Consider the following 20,762-nt stretch of genomic DNA (forward strand, 5'->3'; position numbering starts at 1 on the left):
AGAGTGCAAAACCTTTTCCATTTCAATAGGATTCCAAGTCCCTTAGGCTTGGACATCTCATCGAAATTGTCTTTCATGTATAGACTTTCTATAAACTAAAACAAGTTTTCATAAATTAACTTATCTTAAATCCAAATAGCTGATTTAACAGTAATTTATAGCATTATATGCAACTAAATTTTCTTCAGCAGACCACCCAAGAATGAAAGAAAATTTTACATTTTGTTTTGCTATGTTTTGAATTTTTATAGAATCTTGAAAATGTTATGGTTTAACATGTTGATTGTTAAGCATGAATTAAAATATTTTTGGAAACTAAGAAAATTATATTTAAAATGTTGATTAATGAGTACTCTGATGCAGCTATATTTTTTCTAAAATAAAATGTTTTAGTAGCTCTATGATATAATAAAGCTTTAATGTTAATGTTGAAAACTTGCTGTATGACATCTAATTACAATATGAGTTTTAAAAACTATTTGTGCACAAAGCTAATTACTATAGCACAATACATCTGTATGGATAAGATGTTGGGCATATGGTTTGTTAAATGTGGATTTTGTTAATTTTTTATTAAATATGGAATAAATTCTTCATATATACATTAATGGTTATAAAATATGTAGCAATATCTAATAGCAAGGGAGATAAAAATGGGCATGAGCAAAAGATAAAAAAAATTTAGTTTGAGAAACTCACTGGTTGACTAACAGTGACTGTAAAGAATATAAAACATGTTGATGAGTTCTGAAAACAATATTCTGCAGGGTTAGATTATCTAGACAATATGGACTCTTGGGGAATCTTATAAGTGGAGTTATTAGATGTTTATCTAACTAAACATGCTCACAAGAAGGTTACCTGTCAGATCATATAGAAGGGTTTATGCAAACAAGCCGAAACCATCTTTCGCTCTCAACAACAGACATGTTTAGTGAAGAAATGAGGCCTTTTTGGCAGTTCACAAAGACTCACTAATATTGAGGCTGGATACTCGATGAATTGTCATTGTCAGTCTTTTCCAATTTGTAGATTCATCCGAAATATTTTGTTTAGAGGCTAATTTTCTCATCACTAGCTTTTGCTAGATACATTTTAATTTAAAATGCCTTAAAAAAAGTTTTTACTGAGATGCAGTGGCAAATTAATTTCTAATTTCTGTGCATTTGCATTTAAAATCAACCATTTATTTAAAAATTTAAAATTTCCATTCATTTATTTCAATTCCCTATTTTTTTTCTTTTTTTACATTTAGTATACTTGTATTAGCCACTTAAAAATGTATGTTATAAAAAATATACCAAGGAAGGACAAAGATGTTATTTAGGTGATTTGTAAGAGCTATACATTTAGAGAATTTAAATTTATCCAACTACTATGATAACCATTTCCTTCAACACTAGATATACTTATTATATCCAGCCATATAATTGCAAGCAAAGAATGGAATGCTAATTTAAATCATTAGATTATTTTAATTTTAAGTAAGCAAAGAAAATCCAAAATTCTATAGCTATAGTTTTTAAGATTTTGTTTTGTTTAGAAGGCATTTTGGCTCACAGAATGAGACAGCTGTTCATACTATATTCCATTTTAATTAATATTTTAATAGTTCTTGTTCAAATTTAGATAACATTGTAAGTTTCAGATCTTGCTGTCCTATTACTGGGTGTTGATGAAGAAAACAGATTGGAAGCTTAGTCTGTATTTACTAGCTTGTTTGTACTACCAACTTGCTTTCTGGCCCCATTAAATCTGCTTTATGCCTTTTATTCCTGTTTTTCATCTGTAAGCTGGGAATGACTTACAATCTTTTCAAATCTTTCACGATTAGATATGACCTTCAGGTATTAACATTATCTATCTCACATTTCCCAGAAATGTATTCTGTGCCACTTTAATCTCTGGCTGTACAGGAAATAAGCTGGAAAATTTTAAAAAAGGAGGGGTGGGAAATTAAATATGCCCGGGAAAGGTGATGGGTTTGATTGGCCAAAATCTATTTCTAATGTAGGAAAATCCTTGGTTCCTTCAGAGTAAGCTCCGGAAAGCCAGAAATTTTTTTGCCTCTTTAGTTTACTACTATAACTCTGCAGCTAGAATTGTAATCTTGTCACTTAATAGGTGTTTGATAAATATTGTGAATGAATTAAGTAGCAATCCTCTTATATATCAAAATAATGCCACACTGTAAATAATGTGACCTCTGTTTTTAAGAAATGTTATATCCTGATGAGGAAGACGGCCACTTTGGGTCCAGGTTTTGTTATCTATAGGATGAAGGAAGTTATATACTTGATGGTTTTATGATTCTACATAAACACTTCCTCCTTTGCTTCCCTCCTATGGAGGGATAAGAGAAGTGAGAAGCACTCTGCTTCTTTCTGAACAGAATGGCTGACTGGCTTCTTGGAATAAGATCTGAAGCAATGACAGATATTGAAGGAATGTGTAGATGTAATTAGCAGGAAGTCGTAGGGGTGGGATGGCGACATGGGGGTGGGAATGGACTGTGAGCACATGGGTTAGTAAAAGATGGGCATGTTAAAGCACAACAAAGCAGGAGTTCAAGAAGAAATGTAATGAATGAATAAATTAAAGTAGGAACGCTGCAGACAAGAGAGCCTGGCTCTCATTAACCAGGTGTGTGACCATGTCAAATAACTTTGTTAGGACCTGGTTTCCTCATGAGAGCTTTGGACTAGAAGTTCCTCATTTCCCAAATTATAACTTGAGGAACACTAATTAATACCCTGTAAAAGTGATCCTATTGTCAGATTGAGAAACTGCATGCTATCATATTTATAACTTCTGTTTTTACAGTTTATCATCTTGATATGAGGATGCAGCTTAACCAACCATGTGAGAAAATATTATGTCATTGGCAACTCTTTTTTACTTTTGTAGTAGAGTGTAAAGTATGGTGTGCTGAAATACCACGTATTTAATAATGCACATCAGCATAAGAAAAATCTCTGAGAGGATCTTCATTAAAAACCCATGTACCTTGATTTTTCCAATAGAGTTTGACTGTGGAAATTTATTCTCACCAACCCTCTACTCCCCCCCGCCCACCTCCTTGTAAGAACCACCCATTAGCATTTTTTTTTTTTTTTTTTTTTGGAGCCAGTGTGTTACAGATTACATTTTGGGAAGCGCTGGATTAGGTAATCTCTTGGTCTTAAATCCAAAGATTTAGTGGATTATTAGCCGGTAATAGAAGATTTGAATGTGGAACTCAAGAAGGATCAGAATAGTAATAAAAGAAAAAAATTAATCTATCATCAATTATTCTTTTTTTAATTGCAACTGATTTAAAATATTAATGTTGCAATTTTTAAAAAGATTTTATTTTTTAAGTAATTTCTACACCCAATGTGGGGCTTGAACTTACAACCCCAAGATCAAGAGACATATGCTCCACTGATTGAGCCTGCCAGGCACCCCTGTTGTTGTAGTTTTTAAGTTAATTCCAAGAACATAGCCTAAGTCATCCATTTAGAAACATCTTTTTGGAAGAAAATTTAAATACAATAATTAAAATGGGGAGTTTGAATAAATATTTAAATGCAGCATATACTTACTTATTACTTACTCTTGCCCGGGCACATTGCTAGGTGCTGGGAGTGCAAAGGTAACCAAGGTATGTATGTACTCTGTCTTTCAAGGAGGTACTGAATAATTCAGGAGGAGTCCTATGCCTTTTCTTAGTTGTCTCAGTGATAAAGAAAAATATAAAATTTTTACTTTTTTTCACCCTAGAATCTTTCAGATTTTTCTGGAACATATGGACTCAAATTTAGCTATTCATTGAGTGACATTGCAGACTTGTTTTCTGCTCATTGTTTTAGAATTAATTTAGATTTTAAATTTGATTTGGGAGATAATGTAATTTTGGAAATTTACAAAGCTAAACTCTCAGACAATATAAATTTTATTTTCTTTCTAATGAAGTATTCTTAATGTTACATTTAAATAGAATTCTGCATCCCTAAATGGTGGATCCTATCCTTCCTTTTTGCGGATAGTTACCCTTCATCTTCCCTTCAGTCTGTGCTCTCAAAGGGGCAAGGCAGGATGGGAGAGCAAGCTATTTTTTGCAAGTCTTTTTGATTGCATGTGAAATGTAGAATGGAAATGAGCCTGTCTGTTTTTAATTTTTTTTTTTTTCTTTCCCTGTATGGGCCATGATGTTCTAGTGAAGACCCATACTAGAAAAAAAAAAAAATTAAAAACAGGGAACTCCAACTTTGTCAGACATTTCACATGCAATCAGATAGACTTGAAGTTAAGTGACTTTCTCTTCCACCATTGTCACTTGATGATGGCGGTGCCTTTAAAAATTCTCTTTTTACTCATATGCTTTGCAAGCAGGAAAATGCTTTTTGCATCAAGAGATGTTTTAAATATTTCCCAAAACTTAGGCTTTATGGTCCACATTAATGTAAAAATCATTGCTCTTGGTATTTGCATTACATACTGAAGAGTTGATAAAGTACTCTAGTTCTTTTAGATACTTAAGAACGTTGATAAAATTATTGCTACATATGACTTCAACAATTAAAAATTTACTTGTGACACACAAGTAATAGATAGAAATACAAAATGTGGTTTCTATCTTACAGAGTCATTCAGGTGAATGTTTCACCAGGATGCACATAGCTGCAAGCATCTCCACATCTCCTATCAAGAAACTCATGCCTCCCTAATTATGAGAACTTACTATTAAAAGCTAGAATTTTAAACCATATTAATAGCCTTTGGATGTTGTGGGAAATAAATGTACTCCCATTGACTTCCAGTGAGAAAAAGCTTGCACACATTCCCCTTAATATTAAAACTGGCCTTCTTTCTTCCTTTTTTAAAAAAAATATTTTATTTATTTATTTGACAGAGAGAGATCACAAGTAGGCAGAGAGGCAGGCGGGGGTGAGGGGAGGCAGTCAGGGCAGTGGGGGGGGGGGGAAGCAGGCCCCCTGGTGAGCAGAGAGCCCGATGTGGGGCTCGATCCCAGGACCCTGGGATCATGACCTGAGCCGATGGCAGAGGCTCAACCCACTGAGCCACCCAGGCACCCCAAAACTGCTTTACTTCTCAGTTCCACAATTTCTCCTCTTCCAAATCTAAATCCACACTTTATCCTGTCTGTTTTTACTTTGGTAAGTTAGCTGATTCTCTTATGTGAAAGACCCTTTGGATTCCATTCATCAGACCCGGATACTTACCAACTTGACATTGAACACATTTGATCACACTACATCTCAGCTTGTCTAGATGGAGTTCTCTGCCCTATTTGAATCTTCTCTAGCCCTCTGAGCCTATAGATGCTGTTTCTACAATATATGAGTTTTCCATATCTCAGTTACAATTGGACCTCGTCAATCTAGATGGGCAAAGTTTGAGAATATTAATGTCTTCTTTGTTAACATTCTATACACAAAATTTTGTTTATACTTTTACCATGCGACTGCACATTGTATTGATGGCTTTTCTTATATCTTTCCTGCTAGAATGTGTGCTCTCCTAAGATCAGAACCTTGACTTATTTGTTTTTAACTTTCCAGAGCTCATCATAGTTCTTGATTCACTGTAGATGTTTAATAAGTAGTTGTAGAATGTATGAATTAATATGAGGCTCAACAGTTTGTATTGTCAAAGAATTTATAATCTGGAAAATAAAGTGGAAACACTGAAGACATTTGAGAGTAGTTGAAAAATGCTATTTTAGCTCATGTAAATAGTACCTTGTAGAGTAAATGCACTAGTACTAGGGTATACAGAAGAAAGGATTTATCAGAGTAGGGACGAATTTATCCGAATAAATATGAATTTATTTGGAATTTATCTGAATAAATAAGTATGTAGACCTGGAAGGAAAATTTCCTTAAAAGTATTCTCTCAATTATCTGTTCAGACCTTCAGTATGGAAACCAGAGACCAATTTTATCATTCAACTATGCTCCACTAAAACATATGGTCTTGTTTAATTCAAAACATTTAAAATGGTATGTTGCTTTGGCATGCTTCTAATGTCCATTGATGTTAATTAGAACTCTGTGCGTGCATCAACAGAATATAACTGAAACCGATCTGTAGAACTGTCTTATGTGAATAGAAAAACAATGAGAAGGCATGAAATGTGATAATTCTATGACAAGGATATGATTTTTCTCACATATAGAAAAAAAAATCTTTTGGAAGAACAGTGGTCTTGCTTTCTGACTCTTAAGACCTGAAGTTTTATTTTCTTTGTGTTATATTTAAGACTTGAGGATGAATGAAATGAAACCGAACCTAAATGTAAAAATTAGGAATGTTTTTAAACATGGAAACCAGGTGAGGTACAAATTTTAAACTTTCTTAATTATGAATATTCCCTGACCTCACCTGCACAAGCATTCGGCAGGGAGGAGGGACAGGATTGTTCCAGAAGGGTAAAAGCATCCTTGCCTAAAGGATTTTGCTCTCTGGGTCTATCAAAAATTTATCACTGAAAAACATCTATTGAGTGTCCTCTCACGCATGACTCCAGGTTGGAACGATATCTGTAGTCTGAAAGGGATGACATTAATTACACAGAGCAAGTTAGCAGAGACTGCACTCTAGTTCCGGGTTCAAAGTTCAGCCAGTCAGATGCTCTCGGAGAGCTATTTCAAGGATAACACTTTGCTAAAACGAGATTCCCTAACATTTCTCTTGGGATTAAAAAGTAATGCCAGACAATGTCTGTATGAAGATATGTAATTGTAAATTTCCTGGTTTAAAAACTTACTCTTTGCATGTTTAATTTGTTGCTTTCTGCCTCATTCACATTCAGGTTTTGGCACGCGTCTTGCAGTTCCCTGTCTCTGTCTCTACCACTGGAGCATGAATTAGCGTTATCATCTCTTGTATTGGCCATGTCCTCTGTGTGTTTAGAAAGCACCTCTTGGATATTCGTACAGCCAACTTTCTCTCTTCCTTCAGGGCTTTGTCCAATGTCACTTCTCAGTGAGCCCTACCTTGACCATATTTAAGGCTACATCCCGTAACTTCTTCCATTTCTAATCTTCTTTGCTCTGCTCAGTATTGCCCTTTTCCTTCCTGTGTGCTTATCACCTTCTAAGAGGCTATCTAATTTGCTTACTTATTTTCATTGTGTTTTTTCTGTCTTCCCCCACCTCTGCTGCTTTTGCAGGAGCTCCATGAAAGCAGAATCTTTATTTTGTTCACTGATATAGCCTAAGTACTTAGAATAATGCCAGCATATAATAGGTGCTCAATGATTACTGGAGGAATGAATGAATATATTTTATTTAGCACAGTACCTGGCACTCTGTAAGCATTCAACACTTTTGTTGCCTTTAGAAAATAGTAAGAAAAAAGTGTGGGATCAATGGTCCTGTAAGTAAGCCCCGCAACTCTAGTTTCATGGAAGCCACAGTATTGAGGCAAAAGTGACATCTTAGATTGCATGTTAATCTCGGGAATGTTTTTCCTATGTAGATCTACTTTGAGAAAAATCAGAATTGGGTATGCTTCTATAGGCATGAAAGCTTTTCTTCCTCATGCTTGGCATTTTTTTTTTCCAAGTCTTTATTGAATTACTGGAATGCAAAACAAACAAACATATATGAAAAAAATGGTTCATGGAATACATTTCACATGCTATTCTAAAATGGACTAGATTTGGCTTTTATAAATGCCCACTTATTTAGAAATTTCTAACATTGTCTTACCTGGATAGTGTTCAGCTTTCCACTGTGATGGACTAATAACGAACTGAAAATTCAAAGTGGTAATGAAAATTCAAGCATACCACTTTGAAATATAGTAGCAAGCTATTTCAACATGATTTTTACTGTTTAAACCCACTAAACTCAAAGCAAAACAAGATGGTCTTGTCATCTTTTATTTATTTATTATCTTGGGAAAATATTTAATAGTTTCATTTTTTTCTGATCCTAGAACCAAAACTAAAGTTATGGGGTCTTTAGGTCTTGTTTTGTTTTGATTTTTCACAATGAAATGTAAGATTTATGACTTAAAAGTGTTCTAAGACTTAGGTAACAGATCTGATTTACTTCTTAACAGGAAGTTAAAAAGCCTTTCAACGTTTTATAGACTTTGTGAGAATCCCATTTGAACCTTGTCATTGACCTTCTGCTGAGGGAATGAACACAGGAAAACAGACATTGGCCAGCAGACAAATGTATTTATTTTTCTGAATGTACTGTGGTGATTATTACTCTTCTCCTTTATTATCTTAACTTGTTAGCAATAGTTCTTGAGCTAAAAGTTATTGCATAATTTAAGAAGAAAGAAGAAAACAGTAGCATAATTTGTCCTCACAGACTATATAATGACTATGAGCTTTAGGGTCAGATAGCCTTGGGTTTGAGTTGATATATCTATTTACTGTTTGTCCTTAGTTATTTTACAACCTCTCTGAACCTCAGTTTCTGAATCTGTAGAATGGGCATGATGTCTACCTCCTAGAATTATTGCGAGGATTAAACATGGTTATGTAAAAATGCCTAGAAATGAGCCTGGTACATAGTAAATACTCAAATTTTAGTTTTCTTTTAATTCTTATTTTAATAATTTAAAAAGATAATTTGTGAGAAAAATACTGTCCTAAGGGAATTATTATAGAAAAATGGTTACCAATAAAATACTGCAGCACTCTGAAATAGTTAACGTGGCTACCTTTGAAAATACATTTTTAACTTCAGAATTTAGTGGCTTCAGCATGATAATGTGGTACTGCATTTATTCAGACAGTGTTTGCTGAGATCACTTAGATCGTTGCTGTGGTCCTTAGAGCAGACCTGTGAAGGTGTCAGCACATGGTCAGAGAGACTGACTTGCCTGAGATCACATGACTGGGAAGCAGGCAGAACCAGAACATGAACTTTTGCTGTAAGCCTGTTTCTACTTAGAGCAAGAGCTTGCCATTGGAGCTTCAGGATAATATTGGCTTTGAGGCAGCAAGCCTCAATGGAACAAGCACCAATATAAAAAGAGACTTCAGGCATATTTCAGTCAATAAATACTCTTGGATGGGGTTCAAGATGGAGCTTATCTATACTGAAGTTACTCTGTAGGGACTGGTGTTACAGTGAGATACCGAGGTGGCAGTATCACTCCCCCAAACATATTTTGTGTTGCATGTGTGCACACACACACTCACTTGTGCCTTCGAAGCATTCTAGTAAACATTTAATACAGGGAAAAGTCTTTCCCTAACATACTTCTAAGCCAATTTAGAGGTCATTGAGCAGATGTCATGTAATACTAATGTTAAATTACCCTGTGTAATAAGAAAATTACAGTTCCTAAGTGAAGATAGTGAAGGGAAACCATCCAATGAATTATTCTAGGATTTCAAAATGAAATGATTTCTTCAAAATTAACAGTGGCACCATATAACTTTAGAAAAGTGAGTCTGAGAGGGAGAAAGGAAATCAGAGACAAAAGGAAAGCCTTTCTGTGTTTATATATGTCAGTTTTGGGTTATGATGCTAGAAGAACTAATGTAATAGTATAGCTTTCAATTGTCCAGGAAGTATATTATTAAACTATGTGGCAAGAAATTTATTAAAATCTGACTAACTGCTCATTGGGTTGCTTAATATAAAATCACAATAACTGTTTCTAGTCTGCATATACTTCCTTTTGCTATTAGATACACTTTGAAAGCCTAATTATTTTGAGAACATGGTATGACCAAAGAATAAAAACGTATAAAGTTCGACAACTTCAAATAAGCACTAGTGTTCCTTAAAGAAAAAAAAAAAACAAACAAAAAACCTCACTTACAGTTAGGAAACAATATTTATATTTAAGGTTGAAAAGCCAGGATATAGGAAAATTTTGCTAATTTGGAAGATGACCTTTAAGTGCACCAAAACCAAATAATTTGTAGGCTGTGACATAGGGCACATTCCTACAAAATTTGTGTGAATACTGCTTTAGTGGTTCTTGAAAGACAAACAAAGAAAGCTGGACTGAAATCTTTATCCCCCTCCCAGATAAGACAGAGTCTGACAGAAGAGCACAGCCCTCTTTCAAAGCGCCATGAAAACGAGGTCTCTGTGGCACAGTTAATGAGATGGTTCATGGTGGAAAAACAATCTGTTTTTAAGAATGTTTAGATCAAAAGTAATTTCTAATCTATGAAATAAAGTGTCCTCAATACCCTTCATTCACTAGGAAAGCTTTTATGTTTGTCGTATTTACTTCAATCAGATGTTTTCAATTTTACCTTTTCTCTCTGTACAAATACTTTACGTGGTTCGTCAAAACTGACCAGCAATTTTATTCTCTTTCTTCAGAAGAGATTTTTGAGAGAGGGAGAATGAAAAAGAGAGAGACATCTTTGCCTAAACGATTTGCAAGCATCTGTGCTTTAAGCTACTTTTTATGAACACTCCTTAGTAAATGACTCAAGGTAAAAAAGCAGAAAAGCATCCAATGTTAGGAAATTGCAACCCAATACCGTGTAATTTAAACCTGCAGTTGCTTCTCTTGTGCTAAATGACATACAGATGGGTAGCTTAGTTCTCTCAATTTTGGGACACAATTGGTCTTTTTGTATGAATGAACATATATTAACAAAAATATTTTGGGCAGAATCGTTTAATTCTAATTGTGCAGATTTTAATTCCGTGCCATGGGAAAGAATACTTTTAACCCAGAGATTTTGTCATGTTAAGTTTGCAATTAATGAATCTTTTTGGACAAAATCAACAGAGATACAACCCTTCCAACTAATAGAGAAATAAAAACAAAAAGATCACTTCTGAGAGTCTAGAGTGAACGGAACAGAAACTCAGTTATGACAGTCAACTGAAACGTAACAAAGCAGTTCCGCGTTCAGGCTCTGGAGAGATGGGCTTGGACAGGACAAACATTTCTCATCTGCCCCTCAGAAAGATTGTAAGTAGTAGGTGTTTGGATAAAGCCTAGTGTAATATGGGTTCCAACAGATGAGAGACTGGCACGCCATCAGCCATACGCCAGCTGTCCCTGTTGATCTTCCCAGGCCAGAGCAAGGCCAGCCTGCTCCGTGGAAGGTCAGGAGAGGTGCTGTTTGACAACCCACAGGCCTAGGCCAAGGTGCGACTTTGTTTGGCTCTGGTTAGCTATCTTCCCGCCTCTGTATTTTCTCATCAAGGATCGGCCGCTCTGTCTTGGTGGCCCTGATTCTGGAAGCTGATATGCTTCCTCAATCCCACAATCAGGGGAACCGGTTAGTCAATTTTCTCCTGGTTTCATTTCAGTGACCTCACATACTATGACATCAGGTGACTTACCAGTAAAAGTTGTAGGGAGCATTTCTATTTTAATCAGAGTTCTTTTCATTTCAGAGGAAGTTCAGTATTTAGGTAATGAAGCAAGCTTTCTTTTAGAAAGTTCAAAACATGGTAAGAGATTTTGCACATAGGGCCCACTGCAAGCCTCTTTCCTACTATGATGGATGGCCTAAAAAAAAAGGGCAATTTTATTGCATTGAGTAAGGGTTGCCCTGTTGCGGAGTTATATTTCTTTTCAATCATTTGTGTAGGTAAAATAAAATACTACCTATAAACAGGTGTTGTCTGAACATTTTACTGCAGTCTGTGTAGGCCGAAATAAAAGCTGCCATTGTTATTACAATCACATTACAATTATTTCCCCATTCAAATACACTTAATCAGTGAAGTCTTCCTAGATGTACTTTGCAAAAAGAAGACTGTAGGTCTCTAAGTAAAATCACATTCACTTTACTTCTTCTCTTTGTCTCCCCCCTCCCTATTTTTCTCACCTTTTCTTCGGAACTTATTGAATCTACATTAGTGTTAAAACCTTCTTCTGGAGTCTATTAAAGCTTTCTTGCTGCCTCTCTAACATTATAAGATACAGTCTTTAAAGACACTTGTTTTTAAGGACTCTACAGAACCTAGTGAAATGTCTGACAGAATCACAGAGAACAACAAATTCCTAAGTTATGGAAAAATGCATCTTTAGGGTTTAAAAAAAAAAATAGGATACCATTTAAATGGCCTAAAATGGAAATTGAATGATGGTTTCAAGCTATCCCGCTAAGTTGCAGAATTGTTGAGTGGGGAGTTACTCTTCAATATAATATGCCCATCATCTTATATATATGTATACAGTGTAAATGCTCATAAGCAGGGTGATGCTTTTGGAATTTCTTTGAAAAAAAAAAAAAAAAAGGTTTCCTGGTATTAGGAGACAAAGGATATACTACCACCTTTGGGAACATTCAGTGAGTTGTTACCATCCCATGTTGGCATCTTTGGTTAGGGCACTTTGTCAATGCTCCAGTGGGAGCCCCTGAATCTTGAGAAAGATTCTCTTCCACCTGAGAGAAATAGTCAGCTGCAGTTCAGATCATTTTGTCTGGTGCGTTAGGGACCAGTCTAGTGGTTGACAAGTGACTGCAGAAGCTGGGCGGTGGCGCCCAGCCAAAGCAAGTATTTAGGATTCGAACTAAAAAGACTCCTTCTCCCATATCCTCTCTCTTTCCAGGGTCATGTAGGGATAAAAAGAACTGTAAGGTGGTCTTTTCCCAGCAGGAACTGAGGAAGCGGCTAACACCCCTGCAGTACCATGTCACTCAGGAGAAAGGGACCGAAAGGTAAGATGAGCTGTAAGAAAAAGTCATTAAGAACTAGTTTTCTTCACCTCCCCCCACCGCACCCCCCCACCTCCATGGCTCTGAATCATTTTCCTTGCCATTTAATTTAAAGAATTCTACACTTATTTGCTAAAAATCTACAAATTAGTATCCTTGAAAAGGTTGAAAATGGTATTGTTTAGGTTAAGACTAAGTTTTATTTATTCTTTCCCCCATTTAATGAACACTCTATCTTATGTAAAGTCACAAGGCTTTTATTAAGGGCCTGTTTTTAGTTTACTACAAAATGTGTGGAAGTAATAGCGATTTAGGTACATTTTTTGGGAAGACATCACAGTAAGCAAAACCATGAGGGACATGGCACTGTGCCAGGATGCTGAAATTTTGAAGGTGGCCATTGTAAGTATAGACGTTTTGGCTGCAAAAAGAAGGTAGCATAATTTAGTTCCTTTCTACCCCACTCCAATTTCTTTTTGAAGCACATGTGGAGAAAGTATTTATTGGCTCATTTGTGGTTGGAATGTCAAAAATTTTCAATAACTGCCCTCACATGGCTCTGGTCCTTGGAAGTTCGCCCTGAGTCCTGAAAAAAGAGTTTGTTCACTTCCAAGACGTTTTTAGTGAATAAAGTCTCTCTCAGCTGATTCCAGCTCAAAGGTAACCTGCCAAGGTCCAACTATTTTGTTGTTTAATTTATATCATGGAGGCTGGCATAGGGCTGTGACTTACCTCTGATCCAAATTTATTAATGATGTAACTTCTTGTTTTCATTCATGAACTGAAAGAGCCCTCTGCCACACACGGGGGCCTTGTTAATAGTCAACATTCTCTTCCTGTCATAGTATATACTGTTTACGGAATTTACCCAACATCGAAGCTCTGACAGAGTCTACTCTCGCCACACAGTGAGCCAGTGGTGGGCTTCAGCCTCAGCCCAGGAGGACCTCTGCCCATCCCGCTGTGTACATGACTAGCAAAATGATTTAATGCACACAAACAACTAGAGATTAGGTCATTCTTAAAAATGCTGTTTATAAAAAAATTGGACCTCATAAAGAGGGTGAAAGGATAATAAAAACAAGCTGCAGAGCACATAGACGTTTTGTTGGGCTAGCACAGCTGATTTGTATTAGCTGAATGACCTCCTAGCCTTTAAGATTGTTAACTTAGAAAATATTCCCTTAAAGCTGCAATATTCCTTTTCGAACCAAAAAATAAAAGACTCCTTCCACTTGAAGTCTTGGACCCTTCTGCATTTTTGGGTATACACTCTTGGACACTGTAGAGTAGGCAGAAATCTTATGTAGTAATTTTTTTTCCCTGTGAATCTGAATTATAACGTTTTTTTAAATAACAAAAATTTTGTTCTAAGCATTACATAGCTAGATGGCTTGATTTTTTTTTAACCTCTAGTTTAGAGTAGTTATATGCACATTTTATTATATAGATTTGAAATATATTAGTAATGTTCAGATTTCCATATGTTTGGTCTGTTCTCATTTTAGGACAAAAAGGCCTTGAAAGATTTATTAGAGAAATATATTTTAAGTAAATACATTCTATAAGAAATAATACTAACTTTGTTTAATTTTTTTAATACTCTGTTTATTGTTTATCAGTGCCTTTGAAGGAGAATATACACATCACAAAGATCCTGGAACATATAAATGTGTTGTTTGTGGAACTCCATTGTTCAAGTAAGTGTGTGAAAAACCTATGGATATGGGAAATATCATGGATGACAACAAACTAGTTATTGCTCATTCACATTAGAATCTTTATGCTACTAAAAAAAAAGAATCTTTATGCTACTAAATTTTCTTATTTCTATTATTTCTATTTTCTCTCTACAAAACAAAAGTAATTGTTGACTTTCATGATAAATTACCAGTTGGTAGACTGGCTGCCTTTGCACTATTTGGATCTTTAAAATCTCCAGTGTTAACTTGCTCATAGCAATTAACCATGGTGCTTAGAAGAGCTATGAAAGAGATTTTGGTGGGCATAGGAATATTTATATATTTGTTGATTTTTCTTCTACCAAGTGATAGCCCTAAATTCATTTATTGGGCCACAGTAAAAGTTCTTCTCATGCATCCTTCGATTGAATAATAGCCACCAAGTTGATTATTCATATTTCTGTAACAAAGCGCAATACCTGTACTGAAAGTAATGTGGGTATTATAACTGATAGTTGTACATATGTAAGCAAATTATCTTTATTTTAAAGATGCCAATACTTTACTATAAAACAAGCGGTATAGAGATTTTTTTGCCAAAACAGTCAATTCAGACAGTGTAGGTTATGGATCTTATTCAAGAAAGGAAAATCTTTACCAAAATTTAATTATCTAGATGTAGAAAAATCCTAGAAGCCCTGTACTTCCCATGAGGATGCTTATTTGGGGGAATGAAAAGACAAAAAGCTTAACTGAGAGTAAATGTCACTTATTTAAAGCAGAATTACAAATTTCTAAGGGGAAATGAACAAACAAGAATCCTATATGTGTAGCATGTAAAACATACTTAATATCTCTCCATAAATGTTTCCCTTTTAAAACACTAGCATTTACAGATTTTCCAGAAATAACAGGAAATAATAGTTTCCTTGAAATTTTTTTAGAAGTTTAAAACCTTTCTTAACTTGCATAAACCTTATTGCACATTAGTGTTGGTTGAGAATCTGTTCTGAATTCTTATGTATTTATTCTTCATGTTAAAAAAACCCCAGCCCTTCAAATTGTCACCCATTTCCTCTCAGAAAACACACATCCTTATATTTCAACACCTTTAGCTTGTGTCATAATAGTTGATATAACACTTAAGATAGTTGCTGAGCCATGTTAAACTTGTTAATATCCCAAATGGTAAAAATTGGCCACATCCCCTTTGCCTTTTGTTTAAGAATCTCCATCTCTTTCCCCATCATGTGATTCAGTAAAGTAGTAGATCTAAGGAAAACTTATTGTTTTAAATAAGAAACAGAACCACTGTAAATGAAGGATTGAACCCATGTGAGATCTTGCGTCACAAATACTGAAAAGCAAGATCTTTGTTTAAACACAGGTACTGGTGAGATTCAGGGAGTTTCACATTTGAGGTGATATTATGTCAATTTCCTTTAGCATTCTTATACGGAAAGCTTTTATTTTCTAAGTTTCTAAGGAATATGGTTTAATTTTTTATTCTCTTTTCCCCGTATTTTTAATTTTTTATTATTTTATTATTTTTATTTTTAAAAAAGATTTATTTTATTTATTTGAGAGAGAGAGAGAAAGACAGCATGAGAGGGGAGAGGTCAGAGGCAGAAGCAGATTCCCCGGCAAGCAGGGCACCAGATGTGGGACCTGATCCCGAGACTCCAGATCATGACCTGATCCGAAGGCAGTTGCTTGACCAGCTAAGCCACCCAGGTGCCCCAACCCCCCTATTTTTAAAATTGTATGCTCCTCCTTCCTTGGTTTCTTGTCAGTTTTAGTGGGGGAATTGTTCTAGCCTTTACTGTAGATTGTGTAAGTTCATTGGTGTAGGGCTGCTGTCTTCAGACCGGAGAAATTGTACCTTGGGTGTCCGCCAAGACTTTTTAGGGGCCCCAGAGCTTGGACAGTTTTGAGGGAACCAATTTCCTAGTCCTCAGCTTCTATGTGTATTCTTCTCTGACACTGATGTATCTGAGAGAATCTGTGGTCGGCCACTTCTTTCTTCCTATCTTCTGTCATAATCCCCTCTCATACTTTACAGATGTCATACCTTTCACTCATCCCAAATCTTACTATGATTTATTGTCCTGGGATAAAGTCTCTAAGGCTTCAAGCAAAGTAACAGTTCAAGAATGTATTACTTCTGAAGGGGAAACCCAGGAAAGCAAGGCTATATATCTATCTATATATAGATAGATAGATAGATATAGATATAGATATAAATATAGATATATATATACACATACATACATATATATATTCGATATATATATATATCTTGAAAAATACTGAACTGGTAAAAAAAATATGAAATAGTGTTTCATCCTGGTAAGACTCTGTCTGTCTGCCTGCTCTCTGCTTATCCATCTTTCCATCTGTTGTCTGTTGCTTGTCTATCCATTTTCTACTGGTCTCCTCAAGTGAGACTGTTGTCATGAGGAGATGTATCTACATATTTATTTAAATTTGAAAAATGAAAGTCTTTTTCTTTTTGACTTGGTTTCACTTGGTTGATAGATAGGACAGAGAGGACTACTTTTGCAAATAAGGTTGTATGGTGGACTTCTCCATTCATTAAATTACCTAAATATATAGCTCTAAGTTTTTGACAAAAAAAAAAAAAAAAAAAAGTATTTTAAGCCTGTAATCTATTTACAGGACACTAGAAAATTCAATTTTTTTTCAATTATTTTAATTTTGATAAGAAATTTTAGCCGTTACTTCAAAATATGTAGGAGAGTATGTATCAGTCAGCACACAATCTGGATACAGAAACCACACAGTAATTTGAACAGGAAAGTAAGCATAATTTAAAGAATTACGACCCTTAACAGAGGATTGTGGTAATGAGGGGATTGGCTAGGAGGGAGTAAATAGAAATTCTGAAGAATACAGAAGAAGCAAATATGAGAAGCAATCATGACCCCTAGGGCTGCGGTAGAGTCCAGGGAAAAGCTACCCCCGAGTGCCCCTCCCCCCACCTTCCCCTCCCAGGGGCTGAGATCTGGGTCTTACTGGAGAGGGCGGGGCTGTACCCGGCTATACTGCGGTGTCATGACTGTTCACCTTCCTGGCAATCGACCTTCTGAAATTTGCTGGAAATCTATCCTCTGCGGTGCTGGGGAAAGCCGTTTAGAGGGGGGTGTCTCACTGCAGGCATTCCGCCACGAAAGCACTGGAGTGGCGGAGGTGGCGGCCTGGGGTGGCCGGTGGAGCTGCTTCCTGCCAGGTGCTGCTGCTTCCTGGCACTGAAGGCAGCACCTGGCCCGGGAGAGGCTGCTGTGCTATCGGAGCCTGTCACCGGGGAGGTGGGTGTGCGCTGCGGAGGCCGGGGCTGCAGATGCGTTCATACTGCCGCAGCCTGGCGCGGGAGATGCTGCCCGCAGAGCGAGCGCCTGGAAGGGCAGACGTACATGCGCTGCGGGAGCCCTTGGCTGGAGAAGCTACACGCACCGCGGGGGCCCCTTGAGTCCGCAGACTGAAACCCCGGCGGGGGGGTGGGGGGAGCGGAGCACTGTTCTCTCCGGCAGTTTTCCTCCTGTGCCCTCTGCTGACAAAGTTTAATATCATGCTAACTGACAAAGAAAAAAAAAATTTTTTAAAGGTCCCAGCTCCATTTTAACAGTAGACAAGGCTAGAGAAGAAAGCGACAATAAATTGATAAAAAGACCAGTGTGTGTGTGTGTGTGTGTGTGTGTGTGTATGTATGTATATGTGTGTATATACATATATATTTCCCCCCCAAATTCTTGTAGGTTTTATGAACAGAAGTTTGAAAGCCATTCGCTGGAGGAGTGAATTGTACCACAATGAACTTCCTTCTTGAGAGGGTTGGTTTCACACTTGGAACACTTAAGTGCAGGGAACCATTGAGGTGTGTGGGTGGGTGAGTGTGAGTGAGAAAGTATGAGGGGTTTTTGTTCGAAAGCAGAGAATAAGGTAAGAAAATTTGGCGGAAAAGACTAAATAGAGTAACAATATGAGAGATAGCAGTGGGAGGGAAACAGGAAACAGGTAAACTGACCTTTTTTTTAAAAGATTTTATTTATTTACTTGACAGAGATCACAATTAGGCAGAGAGGCAGGCAGACAGAGAGAGAGAGAGAGAGAGAGAGAGGAGGAAGCAGGCTCCCTGCTGAGCAGAGAGCCCGATATGGGGCTCGATCCTAGGACTCTGGGATCATGACCTAAGCTGAAGGCAGAGGCTTTAACCCACTGAGCCACCCAGGTGCCCCAGTAAACTGACTTTTGAGTAAGTCAGTAGCTTGATGAAAATGAAGAAAGAAAGAAAGAAAATGAAGAAACAAGTGCTGAATTGGAAAATGCCTAATCATGAGCAGGATGAAAAGGTGGTTTTCCTGACTGCTGTGTTACCAATACTCACAGTGCGTGTGTGTGTGCATTCACGTATATGTGTAATCCTCTACTTTCACTTGACTGATAGCGTTATACATAATATTTCCTTACAAAAAGGGCCATTCAATTATTCTCATTTCATTTTCAAACTTGTACTTTACCCTGAATACATTCCCTTTCAACAATATACTGCTTTCTTACTGCTTACCAAGTACAAGAACCTTATTCACAGACTGCTTATAAACCAAATGTGTAATTTATTCCATGGTTCACATTTTCTTCACATTCACAAATTCTACCAACCTAGTTTATTTCTTATTCGGTACTACTGAGTTTCAGTTAGTAAATTAACTGAGTCAAGAATGTTCTCTCCTCTGGTTATTTGAACTTATGAAATTTCATAAATGAATTTATTGCACATCAGATAAACGAGAGAAGGCTTTGGCGAAATAAGGGATTCAGAATGTATTTTTGACCATATATATTTTGCTTTGGCTGACACTTTGCCAGGTGTTGTGGAGCAAATAAAATAAATTTATGAACTATTTTTTCCCATAAAGCACTTTTGTTGCATCATGTGATAAGAAAACAGAATAAACACTTATAAAATATGGAAAAATAATGCTAGGGTCTATCTGGATGTGCCTTTTAGAAATGCTTTCATGTGGTGGGGCACCTGGGTGGCTCAGTCGACTAAGCATCCGACTCTTGATTTCTGTTCAGGTCATGACCTTAGGGTCGTGACATCCGTGCTGAGCATGGAGCCTGCTTAATATTCTCTCTCCCTCTCCATCTACCCCTCCCCCTGGCCTTGTGTGCTCTCTCTCTCTCTCTCAAAAAACCCCCCAAAAAACGAAAAAATAATTGCTAAGTATTTGTTTGTTGATCTGATTCATTTCTGAACTTCGTGAGATAAATTATGGAGAAATTTTGAGTAAGTCAGTAGCTTGATGAAAATGAGAAGTAAGCCATAGCAGTGCACAAGATAGATTTCTTTCTTTCTTTCTTTCCTTCTTTTTTTTTAAAAAAGATTTTTATTTATTTGTTAGAAAGACGAGAGAGAGCGAGTGTACAAGCAGGGGTAGCAGTAGAGGGAGGGGTAGAGGGAGAGGGAGAAACAGACTCCCTGCTGAGCAGGGAGCCCAACATGGGGCTCCATCCAAGGTTCCTGGGATCATAACCTGAGCTGAAGACGGAGGCTCAATGGACTGAGCCACCCAGGAGCCCCACAGGATAGATTTCTGGAGGTGAAAAGAGAAGGGACTAAGGGTGACAGCTTCAGTGGGATTTTTCCCCCCTTGTTATCTGATAAGCCTCAACATTATCCATGTGTAATCAACTCCTAATAATTTTGTTTAAGACTTGGAAGAACCACATAAGATAGTTTTTATTCTGTATGCACTAATTTATCAGGCCTCTCACTGAATTAATAGCTCATTTTACACGGGATCATGAATAATGATGATGATGATAACAATAGTAAGACAAGAGTTAACATTTACATAGCACTTACCATATGCCAGGCATGGTTATAAGTGCTTTATATAAATTAAATTTTTTAATCTCCACAACAACAACAACACATTTTATAGATGAAAGAAATTGAGAGAGGCTAAGTACTTTGAGAAGGTCACACATCAGTATACAAATAGATGTAGAACAGTAGCACTTGAACTTTTAGACAAGAAGAAAGGTAAGGAATTATAGGAAGATAAAATTTTAATTAATTTAATTAGATTAATTTATTTAATATTTTATTTAGGTCACTCTGGTCTGATTATTTTCCTCAGCATAACTGAAACACACACACACACACACACACACAATTCCTTGAAAAAACTCTTCTTTGTTGCAGGAGTTAAGTTGAAAATGAAAGACCATTCCAATCTAGGGAGTGCTGAATCAAAGGTAAATAGCTCCATTATGGCAGGTGATCAGTAAGGAGTCAGCCTCAGAGGGGTCTTATGGAAGTCCCTTGGAATCCTGACAGGAAGACATAGCAGCATCCAGGAAGCCATCAGGCCGTTCAGCATCTGCGAGGTAGGGCAGTGGCTGGGTTCATGGGCACGATTCTAGTTATT

General features: G+C 36.6%; 1 protein-coding gene across 2 annotated transcripts in view; it reads left to right on the forward strand.

Moving 5' to 3' along the window:
• Nucleotides 1-20,762, forward strand: part of MSRB3 (methionine sulfoxide reductase B3) — a 166,089-nt gene that overhangs the window by 35,389 nt on the left and 109,938 nt on the right. For both annotated transcript variants that reach the window (XM_047742503.1, XM_047742504.1), the window contains 2 exons: nt 12,517-12,625; nt 14,245-14,322. In XM_047742503.1, the coding sequence (XP_047598459.1) occupies nt 12,517-12,625; nt 14,245-14,322 (187 nt within the window). The remainder of the gene's footprint in view (nt 1-12,516; nt 12,626-14,244; nt 14,323-20,762) is intronic.

Source organism: Lutra lutra, chromosome 8 (genome assembly GCF_902655055.1).
Source record: "Lutra lutra chromosome 8, mLutLut1.2, whole genome shotgun sequence".
Lineage (NCBI taxonomy): Eukaryota > Metazoa > Chordata > Mammalia > Carnivora > Mustelidae > Lutra > Lutra lutra.